This window comes from Urocampus carinirostris, chromosome 3, assembly GCF_059441175.1.
Source record: "Urocampus carinirostris isolate Australia breed hairy pipefish chromosome 3, RoL_Ucar_1.0, whole genome shotgun sequence".
NCBI lineage: Eukaryota > Metazoa > Chordata > Actinopteri > Syngnathiformes > Syngnathidae > Urocampus > Urocampus carinirostris.
In genome coordinates, this window is record NC_142351.1 from 47,894,870 (window position 1) to 47,907,277 (window position 12,408).

At 41.2% G+C, this 12,408-nt stretch overlaps 1 protein-coding gene across 2 annotated transcripts in view; it reads right to left on the minus strand.

Moving 5' to 3' along the window:
* Positions 1-317: 317 nt before the first annotated feature.
* The window catches only part of acot7 (acyl-CoA thioesterase 7), an 83,431-nt gene continuing 71,340 nt past the window's right edge, over positions 318-12,408 (minus strand). For both annotated transcript variants that reach the window (XM_088332117.1, XM_088332116.1), the window contains exon 9: positions 318-1,927. In XM_088332117.1, the coding sequence (XP_088188243.1) occupies positions 1,832-1,927 (96 nt within the window). In that variant the 3' untranslated portion in view covers positions 318-1,831. The remainder of the gene's footprint in view (positions 1,928-12,408) is intronic.

Here is a 12,408-nt window from a genome sequence, read left to right on the forward strand (position 1 = left end):
ATAAGTGTGTGCTTGGTTGCTACATATCAGGAAGGAAAAGACAGCTGTGCAGTTGTACAAGGAAAGCAAGAATGAACTGGAGAGAAAGAGGAGGGGGTCTGTGCTGTTGTAAAGAGGCTTGGGACACATGCGGGTTGAGTCAAAGCCCCGCAAGACATTCCCTGCAACCCCCCTTTTGTTCTGCAGTGAACGTCAGTGGTTAAAAAATGGGCAGCGTGTTTCTTCTCTGCCAAGGCTGAGTCAATACAATGGCATCATCATCCTCATCAACATCATTATCATCAAAAAACAAGGAAGAAAACAAAGAGAGCTCAGACTCATGTTCTCATCTTTTAATCTTTCCTCCAGTTATTTTTTGCTCAACTATATACTCACCCGCCTTGTACCCAGTACACTCGATCGAATAATTCGAAAAGATTTTCTAAAAAGACTACTATCAAATGCATGTCAGAAAAAATAAATAATTTCCCTTTTATTTTAAATAAAGATGGTTATATATTATCTGAGATCGCTTTGGTGCAAGAAACAGGTCAACTAGGGCTGCAACAACGAGTCTATATAATCGATAAAATAGATTCTTAAATTCATTGGTAACGAATTTTAGCAGGGATTCGTTTTATCACAAAATTTAGGAGACACTCAATACGTTAAGTCAATGCAAATGAGAGTGCATTGAATTTCTTCTTGATCCAGCAACAAACTTGAAGTAGGACTCGGCAGAGGGCGTTCCGAGACCATAATTGGATGCACTAAGTCATCGAAATCAAAATGTATCTCGTTCCCTACCAACGACTACCAAATACGTAAAAATAAGTTGTGAATTTTGTGCTAGTGACGGATTAAGAACTTAAGAAGGCTGTCTAAGGAAGAACTAGCACCAAGTCAATGAGTTAAGCGAGGTTTAGTTTTGTTAACAATAGATCAAATGTTTTCAACTTTAACTCATTCAATACTATTGACGTTTAAAGGTGTCCAAAATCTGTTCTGAATTTTGTGCCATTGACTCTTAATTCTCTATTTTCTGTCATGTCCTGCACGGTTGTCATGGCGCCCAGCTGGCCCCGCCCCTTGACACCGGCTGACCTGCATTTTCCTGATTACTCCAATGGGTACGAAACGCACCTTTTGGAACTGCCCTTTGCCAGATCATTGTTTACCCTTGTTGAAAACCTGTTCACGCCTGTTTGATACTTGTTTATTCTTGTTGTGCTTGTTGGACTTTGTTGCACTTCGTTTCGTGACAATTTTCCATTTAGATAGGTTGAATACAGGCTTTGGTGCCAATATACTATATGTTCATCACCTTTCTTTTCTCTTGTTAATGAGGACAAAAATGTGATGAACAAATGGGATCGTGACACTAAAGCCTTTATTCAATCTACTTAAATGGAAAATGGAGAACTTACTTTTAAAACTGTCTATGGCCTTTAATTCAAGACTGATTTTCTACAACTTTCGTCGTCATTTGTTGTGAATATGTTTATATAGCACTTTCAGCTCAAAAGTGCTATAGAAGACATTCAATGTACGAAAAGAGGACATGCGACAAAGTACTTGCATTCTACTCCATTGTTGCCTCCATTTTGTTTCTGCGCTTTATAAGAACACACGTGTGTAGCATACATTTGTAGCATTTTTTGTTTATTGCTAGGCTATTTGACAAACACTTTTAATTGTTTTTTAAGCCTGATTAATCACAAAAGTAATTGACAGATTCATCGATTATTGAAATGATCGTCAGTTGCAGCCCTTAGGTCAATGTTAAGGAATAGGATACAGTTAGGAGAAGAAAAAGATTTTGATTTCTGCTGTTATAGTGCTGCCGGTGTCACTACTTGGCCTCCTTCTCTGCAAGCCTCTTGGCTTTATTGAAGACGTAACGGGCCTGGCCTTCATCAAAACGTCGCCGCTCCTCTTCACTGTTAACCTGGGTCAGAAAGAAAAATGTCAATATTAAAAACAATGTTGCAGATTTTTGAAGTCTTTGTTTAAATTAGTTTTCAGCACCCACCAGCCACTACCCGGTCGTGGGTAGTTTGGTACTTGGCCACAAAGAAAGAATAATAAGTTTCATTATTTTCTGGCTGCCAAAGATACAATGAAGGAAGAATCAAAGATGCAATGAAGGAAGAATCAAACCAACTACGTCCTGCTAGAAGGATTGTATACGAACTTCCGGCTATGGAAAAATTTCTGGCAACGGAGTTGAGTGATGCATGGATTTCTAAGTCAAGAACTTCGACAGAGACCACATAGCACTGACAAGCTTTTGGCAGGGGCGCATCATTTGGTGATGTTGTAGTTTTAATTACTTGGTATGAGGATTGACATGACGTTTTGTGTTAAATATTATGACTGCGACCAGAGTGTGTGGCGTCCCGTTTCATCTGGAAGGACGAAAGCATGACCAACTTAGGTGCCGAGGTGCCTTACTTGTTTGGGTGTTTGGGCATTTGGGTTGGCCATGGTCCCCCAAAAATGTTTGTGTGTGTTTTTTGCTTCTTTTTCCCTTTTTTTTAAAAAAAATTTCTTTGTTTGTCTTTCTGTCGGTCACCCCTCTCTAGGGATATGACCATGGTAGATAAATAGATAGGCCTATCTGCTTTTATATAACTTGCGGCAGAACTGCGCATGTGACGTCATGCTCGTCGCCACGAGTTTTTGTTTTGTTTTTATTTGTCAGTGTAGCATGCAAATGGTGAATGTAAGGAAAAGGCCTGGTTCAAGTACGGTCCACACTAACCCAAACTCAGAGAAAGATGAAAAATGAAGAGTCAATACGAGTAATGAACATACTTCCACATGCATCATGAATGAGCTGACTGAGGCTGCAATGATGACACAAGCGAGGAGAAAAAACGCATTTCGGAGTTAATCATTTTTCACATGAAAGCGCCGATATTCAAAAGCAATTCCATTTGTTTTTGTTTTTTTTGCAAATACATTGACATTGATGTGAACAAGTGCATCTGATTTTGACTCATTATATTATGTCAAAATGTTAGAAAATATTTAATATACAGTATACGTTAAGGCTAGTAGTACACGAGTATGTATATCGATTTTTTAATCCTACTAAGTCTTGGTGTTGTCCAATTTGCGTTCAAATTTGAAGGTGAGTGTGACTTTGGCATTCTAGAAGGTTCTGATAAGTTTTTGAGAGGGTGTTTGCAGGAGTTACGAAAACATGATAGGAGTGATCGATCAGACGCTTCGGGACTTTTAACGAGCTGCACAAACCTAGCATGACAGATTGTTATGAACTTTTGTTGACAATGAAGATGTAGAATCCTGAAACATTTGGAACAGCTTGGTAGCTAAATAATTAACACTCGATTTCCAGGTTATAACATTAAACGCCTCTGCTCGCATCATCACAAAAACATCTTCCCAGCAGCACATCACCCCCGTTCTCCAACAGCTACACTGGCTTCCTGTTCAACATCGCATCAGCTACAAACTGATCCTATATACATATACTGGACTGTCTCAGAAAATTAGAATATTGTGATAAAGTTCTTTATTTTCTGTAATGCAATTAAAAAAACAAAAATGTCATAAATTCTGGATTCATTACACATCAACTGAACTATTTCAAGCCTTTTATTATTTGAATATTGCTGATTTTGGCTTACAGCTGAAAAAAACTCAAAAATCCTATCTCAAAATATTAGAATACTTCCTCAGACCAAGTAAAAAAAATAATTTTATAACAGCAAAACTAAATCAAACATTTGAAAATGTCCATTGATGCACTCAGTACTTGGTTGGGAATCCTTTTGCACGGATTACTGCATCAATCCGGCGTGGCATGGAGGCAATCAGCCTGTGGCATTGCTGAGGTGTTATTGATGCCCAGGATGCTTCGATAGCGGCCTTCAGCTTATTTGCATTTGTAGGTCTGGTGTCTTTCATCTTCTTCTTAACTATACCCCACAAATTCTCGATGGGGTTCAGGTCAGGGGAATTAGCAGGCCAATCAAGGACAGTGATGCCATGGTCAGTGCACCAGTTACTGGTGGTTTTGGCACTGTGGGCAGGTGCCAGATCATGCTGGAAAATGAAATCCTCATCTCCATAGAGCTTTTCAGCAGATGGAAGCATGTAGTGCTCTAAAATCTCTTGGTACACAGTTGCATTTACTCTGGACTTGATGAAACACAGTGGACCAACACCAGCAGCTGACATGGCTCCCCAAACCATTGCTGACTGTGGGAACTTCACACTGGATTTCAAGCAACTAGGATTTTGCTCCTCTCCAGCCTTTCTCCAGACTCTGGCGCCTTGACTTCCAAATGAAATGCAAAACTTGCTTTCGTCTGAAAAGAGGACTTTGGACCACTCTGCAACTGTCCAGTGCTTCTTCTCCATAGCCCAAGTCAGACGCTTCTTACGTTGTCTTGAGTTCAGAAATGGCTTGACCATGGGAATACGGCTATTGTAGCCCATTTCCCGGACACGTCTGTGAACTGTGGCTTTTGATACCTGGACTCCAGCTTCAGCCCACTGTCTTTGAAGCTCCCACAAATTCTGGAAGCGGCTCTTCACAATTTTGTTAAGGCTGCGGTCATCTCTCTTGGTTGTGCAGCTTTTCCGGACACATTTTTCCCTTCCAACAGACTTTTTGTGGATATGCTTTGAAACTGCACTCTGTGAACAGCCTGCTCTTTGAGAAATTTCTTTTTGTGTCTTACCCTCCTGATGGAGGGTATCAATGATGGTCCTCTGGACAGCAATCAGATCAGCAGTCTTCCCCATACTTGTGATTTAGTTTACTGAACCAAGCTGAGTGTTTTTAAGGCTCAGGAAACCCTCGCAAGGTGTTTCGAGTTAATTAGATGATTCAGGTGATTAGTTGAATAGCCTACTTGTATACTTTTTCATGATATTCTAATATTTTGAGATAGGATTTTTGAGTTTTCTTAAGCTGTAAGCCAAATTCAGCAATATTAAAATAATAAAAGGCTTGAAATAGTTCAGTTGATGTGTAATGAATCCAGAATGTATGACATTTTTGTTTTTTTAATTGCATTACAGAAAATAAAGAACTTTTTCACAATATTCTAATTTTCTGAGACAGTCCAGTATGGCCATTCACAACCTGGCCCCTCCTTACCTGTCCGACCTTCTCGAGGTGCACGTCCCCACTCGCTCCCTCAGATCCTCGTCCTCCCTCCGACTGTCAGTGCCCCCTGCCCACCTGAGCACCATGGGAGCCAGAGCCTTCAGTCGCGCTGCTCCAAAGCTTTGGAACAATCTACCTCCGGACCTCCAAAACTGCACACCTCTCTCCACTTTTAAGTCCCGTCTAAAAACACACCTGTTCAGGACTGCCTACAACACATAGCTTCTCCATTTCCTATGTTTTTATGATTTTATGTCTTGTTTTTATTTATTATTTCACTTACAACTTTTTTTAAATTGTATTTTTTTCATTGTCTGTACAGTGTCCTTGGGTGGCCTGAAAGGCGCTTTTAAATAAAATGCATTATTATTGTTATTATTATAATTATTATTAAAGGAGCTGTATGTAATTTGGAACGTTTTTACTCTCTGTCGCCATTGTAGCCTCAGTCAGTTTATCATGATACACATGCATTTCTTAGACGTGCTTGGATAACTTCTTTTTTCATCTTTCTTGGGGATTTAGGTTGGTGTTTGGACTGTACTTGAAGAATGCCTTATCTTACTATCACCATTTTCATGCTACATTGAAAAATGGAGAAAAAGACCTGTAGAGATGAGGATGACCCCCCCCCTCCAGTCCCCATTCCTCAAACCAAATGTGTTCTGCCCAAAACAGCTTGCCTAAAAGATAGACAGAAGCAGATAAGTGCAGTGGAAATACAGCATAAGGGCTTAAAAAAACTCAGTTGGGTATTGTTGAGACATACAAGTATAGAACAGAACAGAATATAATAGAATAGAATAGAATAGAATAGGTCTTTATTGTCAGTTATATGAATGTTGAGAAACATAGTATGCAACAAGATTAGATATGGCACTGCAGGGTAAAACATGTAATATAAAGGCTTTAAAGAGAAACATGATAAAAGAATAAAGATAATTGGCCCAAAAAGATAATTACAACGTAATTCTTCGAAAAACTACCTTAACTACTACCCCAAGTAAGATTATAATGCAATGGAAAAGAATAGTGCATTGTAACAAACAAAAATAAGTTAATACGTTTTCACGGTTTCATTTAGCAGCAACAGAAAAAGAAAAAATAAGTTACACGATGTTTTCACAGTCTTATGTGTTTGTTTAGGGTGGTGATCGCCCTATGGAAGAAGCTGTCTCTGTCACGACCGGAACAAGCAGTAGATCAAAATGCGTAACGTTTAACACAATGCTTTATTAAGGAATCGGGGAGGTCATGACGCGAGAAAAAAGACAGCAGGAGGAGCAGGAAGCCCTCGCGGCCGGTGACAGGTGGCAAGTTGGGTAGCCGGGACAGGAGAACAAAGCATGGTCGTGGATCAGAAGCAGGTCGGGAAGCCAGGATGGGAGAACGAAGTGAGGTCGGGGGATCGGAAGCAAGACGGGAAGCCGGGACAGGAGAACGAAGCGTGGTCGGGGATAGAAAGCAAGTTAGGTAACCGGAGACGATCGGGAAGCCGGGGACAAGAGATCGATACAGGCAACAGGGGACGGAATCAGCAAGGCAGCACAGTGGTCACATAGCAGGGACTTACCGTATGGGATCAGCAATACAAGCAAGAAGAGATGAAGGGCTGAGGGTACAGGAGCAGGTAGGAATCAAAACGGGAGCCAGAATCAAAAGGCGCTTGCCTTGCATGTGCTGGGGTTCGCTGACGGACTGACAAAGAGTGAACGAGAATGAAGTACTTTCAATAGGGAGAGGGATAATTAGGGAACAAGTGGCAGCTGGGGCTGAAAGAGTGAGCGCAGGTGACGGCAATTAGCGGGCAAGTGACAGAATCGTTATCGTCTAAGAGCCGGTTAATCAAAGAATTTGAAAGACCTGTAACAGGCGCTACTGGCCTTGGGGTAGAGCGCCCGCCCGAGACAGCTGAGTCCCTGCCGCCAAGGAATTGCTCAGAAGGCAACAGGTCAAAGAAGGGGTAGTTGGGATAGAAATGGTCGATGATCTTTTGGGCTGTGTTGATTACTCTCTGTTTTTTCTGTTTGCCCCTGTTCTTCCAGCATACCACACAGTGATGCCGTATGCCAGAACGCTTTCCACTGTGGCTTTGTAATGCGATAGTATACATTTCATCAAAACATCAGACACGGAAAAAATTCAAAACAATAAACTGTATAAAAGAATATGAACGAAATACGTCAAGGCTCTCCATTGCTAGAATTCAACCTGCAGATGAGTGTTAAGCACGTCTGCCCCATTGTTTAGAGCTCGCGGGTTCAATTCCAGTTATTGTCCTGCATTGCCTGCTTGGGTTTCATCTGGGCACCCCGGTTTCCTCCCACATTCGAAAAACATGCATGGCAAAATGATTGGAGGGTCCAAATTGTTCCTACGTATGAGTGAGTGTGTGATTGGTTGTATGTGTGCCCTCTTATTGGCTGGCAACCAGTTGAGGGTGTCCCCTGCCCACTGCCCAAAGACAGCTGGGACAGGCTCCAGCACCCCCGTGACCATTGTGAAGATAAGCAGTGCAGAAAACGGATGGATAGATTCAACTTTTTAACTGTAAAGTCAAAACTTCCTTAGCTGAGGCAGATTTCAGATTTGCGTGCTTTAGCCACGTACTAGCCTGCAGTTCAATTAGACCACTTGAACAGCATGGCCACCTTCGGCAACATCACCCAATGTAATGTGCGGTCTTCACCAGACAGGAGAGTGTACATGTGACTTGTTTATTTTTAAATACATGGTGAGCAAATATATGCATTTGCGACTCATTCGGAAACAGGCTTCCCAATCTGCTGGCACCAGGAGGTTGGCACATTCAACAGCACCTGTCACTCAGCAGCGCTGCAAGCACAGAGCTGACAGATGGCGCTTTAACTTTCTGGAGGCAACAAGGTGGCAACACATATGACAAAATGTCAGCCTTCTGGGACAGGGACAGAGGTCACCTCTCAACTGGGAGGGCTAGTTTGTAATGTGTTATAGTGCCACAAACACATTAAAAAAGCAAATCGTCGCTGTTATTTAAAAAAAAGACGTCTGCCTTTTTTGGGGCCTTTTTTATTGTAGATCAATCCATTTAAGCAAAAAAAATAATGATAAAACGCTAGCATGATAATACATGGAGATTAATATTTTCAAAATAGCAGCAACGATATGTTAAGGTAAAACTAATAATGAATAGTATTAATACAATTAGCATGTAAGGTATTGCAGTGCTAAAGGTCTGGAGATGCAGAGCGAGGCACGTGGTTTTCTTGCCTCATGGCAGAGGAAGATAGTGAGACCAAGGATTGTGATGAGGTGCAGACCTCAGCCCCCCAAATAAGAATCACTGATCTTATTAGCAGGCTGACAGTCAAGCAATCCAGTATTTTTTCTCGTTGCATGGACTAGGCATTAAAACGGGTCAGGGCTTGAAACAGTGAGAGCGGGTTGTGTAGGACATACCGTATTTATTTGTGTATAACGCGCACCCCTAATTTTTTTTATCAAAAATCATCTCAAACTAAACATCGAAAGTCACAAACGTTGGATACATGTGGCCATGATTCAAATCGTTTCCAAACATGATACCAACAAAAAAATAAAAATGTATTTATTTAATTTAATTCAAAGTCCGATTCATCATCAGATGCACCAAAGAGTTGTTTCCCTTGTCGTGCCTTGTTGCATTAATTTAAATCTTTCAGGAAAACTTTCTGTTTCCTCCATTCTCTAACATACGTGTCTGGTGGTTAAAAAAAAAGTGAGATAATGAGATAAAATCTAATGAGCGTTAAACAGGAGTAAATACAGAACTCATGCGAGCGCAAGCTACACTGATTTTAATTCGAATGCACTGCCACAAATGGCCAATTAACTCTGGGAAATATCACAATACATTTTATACAACTACTTGTCTGAGAAACAGCAGAGCTACAAAAATCACAAGCACTGTTCCATCCATTAATCGAACTGCTCACATTTGGACATAATGAGACCATGATCAATGCAAAACAAACTCAAAAACCCCAGCATGAGGAAAATCTGAATCCTTTAGAAGCGGTAAGATAGGGTAATCACACTTCCAGAATGACCAGGCTGCAATAGATGTTTTTTGGGAACCAATACACAAAACAAAACATACTCTACATCAACAATTATCAAAGAAATTAAATGAAAATTGTCCAAGACAGCAACGATGCGGCTTCCCAAACTATAAATGTTTACATTAAGATAGCCAAAATGGGAAAACATTCACGATTAGTGAAAGCAAATATCAACTCCTGTAATTTAAAAAAAAAATCTTTAATTGATGATTATGAATACACTGCATATATGATTAGGGGTACACTAAAAAAGGGGAAAAAATAAAAGACATAGATTGGTCTTATTCTGTTCGAGAAATGAGTTAACAGTATCTTCAAATTAAAGTTTTATTTCTAAAAAACAAGGGTTTTGATAGCTATAGAACTAGTCCAGTCCCGTTTCTTCCTTCTTCTTAACAGCATAGGTTTTACACTTATATCTTTTACAAAGGAAAGAAATAAACATCAAGGTGTGCCACAGACTTCGGCACAGTCGCAAATTCCTCAACTTTGTCACGCTTGGTGCCATTAACCTGTTGACTACGGCAGGCTGCGTGTCTAAAAATAAACACATCATTACTTGGACCACAGCAGGTTGCCATAACAACCAGGCTTGTTTTCATGTAAAGGGACAGCCAGCTGAGTCCCTGCCGCCAAGCAAGGCGGCAGGAAACGCAGCCTCCAACTAGGAGGACGATGAAAGAGGGACAGTATTAGGAGCAAAGGAAGAAAAGATGCTGGGGAGAAGAAACATAGCAGGAGGGAGAAGATGAAGAGACAAAAGAAAAATTGTGAAGAATTATTTACAATGGAAGGTAGAAATTAAAGGGAGAAAGAAACGTGGGAGAAAAGATGAATCTGGTGAAAAGGGGTAAGGATGTTATAACCAGAACAGAAAAAGGTCCCAATCCTTCAATGGTGTCACAGCTATACAGCAAATAAGCCAGATGGGTAAACTTTGAGACCGAAATTCTCGAGTCCCCCGGCGCATGGAATTTATTGCATTATATTTGAATAATTGTGTGGAGGAACATTCTGTCGTTCAATTAAAAAAAGCTGTTTAGGAATACCGTTAAGAGGATGCAAGTTTGCAAACAAAGAGTTACAGAGGAAATGAGAGAAAAAAATTTATAGATAATGATGAAACAAATTTTATGCATATTGTTGTTCTAATGTGAAAATGGCAAATCTCCATCTCCACTTAGTCATTTATTCCCTTTGTTGGCAATTCTGCATTTCTTTTTACAAAACTTGGAAATACGTATTTTTCACATGACATTGGCATATGAAACTATTGAGTCCATTTGGCCGGAAAATGTGTGGTCCTATACAGCCTCCCAAGAGCAAGAATGAAAAATTGCAATACCACCGAGCAAGGCAAGACCCCCACCTCAGCCCAACGCTGTCCTCCTTCTCCAATTTACATGACATCCCCCAAGATACACACACTCAGGAGCTAAAATTGGAAATTCCATAACCAGAAAGGGAGCGGTCTCAGTGGGTAGGACGCCTCGTTGAAGAAATAGGGTGGAAGGGTGGGGGTAGCACCTGCAGTCAAAAATAGCAGAATGTGTCTTTCCCTTGGTCTATTTATAGAGCACAACTAGAGCTGAATATGTCGCAATGCTCATGAAAGATTCACTGTCGAGTCATTTGATTGTGTGACCCTCTATTCTGAGATCAGTTGTGGAGTCAAATGTGAAGTGTATGTTACAACCTCTAGTCTGCCGTAAAATGTTGAATCGTGTGTGTGTGATGCAGAACAAAAATACAGTTTCTGGTCCTCATACTGTTTTAAAGGGTGTTTCAAAAGTCTTGGGGAACATTTAGAATTCTAACCCCAACCCTATGTCAGAAACCATTATGGATATAAAAACACATCTGTTAAATTCAGAACCCTTGCAATCTCAAATTCCACATGGAATGCTCAAAGATGTTCAACGTGAGCACCATTAGTCTCACGACACACATCAAGCTGATAGTCATATAATTGCCAACTCGTCTCTGCATTGCATTGTTAATGGTTGCAACAGCTTCTGTTATTCGTGCTTTCAGCTCATTCACGTCTCTTGAAATAGACCAAATCCCCACAAAAATAAAATTACATAGTGTGGGATCTAGAGATCTAGGTGGCCACGACATGATTCAGATCTACTTTATTGTTATCCTAGTACACGTGTATACAGAACAAAATGTCGATACATCTGACCCGCACAGTTTCCTTGAATGTACAGATATAAATAAAATGTTGTATTGAGTTGGAGTATTGAAGTACTAATAATATACTAAATACTTATGGCTATGTATAGTATTTTACAGTAGTGCAAAGAGTGCAAGAGGAGCAGCTAACCAGATGTGCAAAATGGGCAGTCAGGTAAACAGTAACAATAACACTGTAGTACGATAGTGCAGAGGAGAACAGATGTGCAAAGGGTGGCTAGCTATAAAGAACTGCCAGTAGTGCAAAAAAGTCAAACAAAACCAACAGATGTACAGATTAGCAGCAGTTTAGATTTACTATGTGTTTGATTGACCATTTAACAGTCTAATGGCCAGGGGGACAAGACTATTGTGGAACCTGGTGGTCCTGCACCGCACACTGCAGTACCTCTTCCCAGAGGCTAGCAGAGTGAACAGTCCATGATGGGGGTGAGAGGGGTCCCTGATAATGTTCTTGGCTTGGGATAGGCAGCGCTTCTGGCCAATGTCCTGAATGGAGGGAAGAGAAGTCCCGATGATTTTCTCTGCTGTCCTCATCACCCTCCTCACACTACCCCAGTCGGAAGCGCTGCAGCCTCCACACCACACAGAGATACAGCTGGTCAGGATACTCTCTATGGTGCCCCTGTAGAATGTGATGAGGGAGGGTGGGGGCGGGTGGGCTCTCCTCATCCTTCGCAGGAAGTACAGGCGCTGCTGTGCTCTCTTCACCAGTGATGCAGTGTTCACAGACCAGGTGAGTTTGTTTGTGATGTGCACCCCTAGGAACTTGATGCTGCTGACAACCTCCACAGCCTTGTTGTTGATGAGTAGTGGGGCATAGTTGGGCTGGTTTTTCCTGAAGTTGATAATGATCTCTTTAGTTTTGTCAACATTCAGGACCAGGCTGTTGTCCCTGCACCAGCCCACCAACTGCTCCACCTTCTCTCTGTAGGCCAGGTCGTTCTCGTCCCTGATGAGGCCCACCACTGTTGTGTCGTCCGCAAACTTCACGATGTGGTT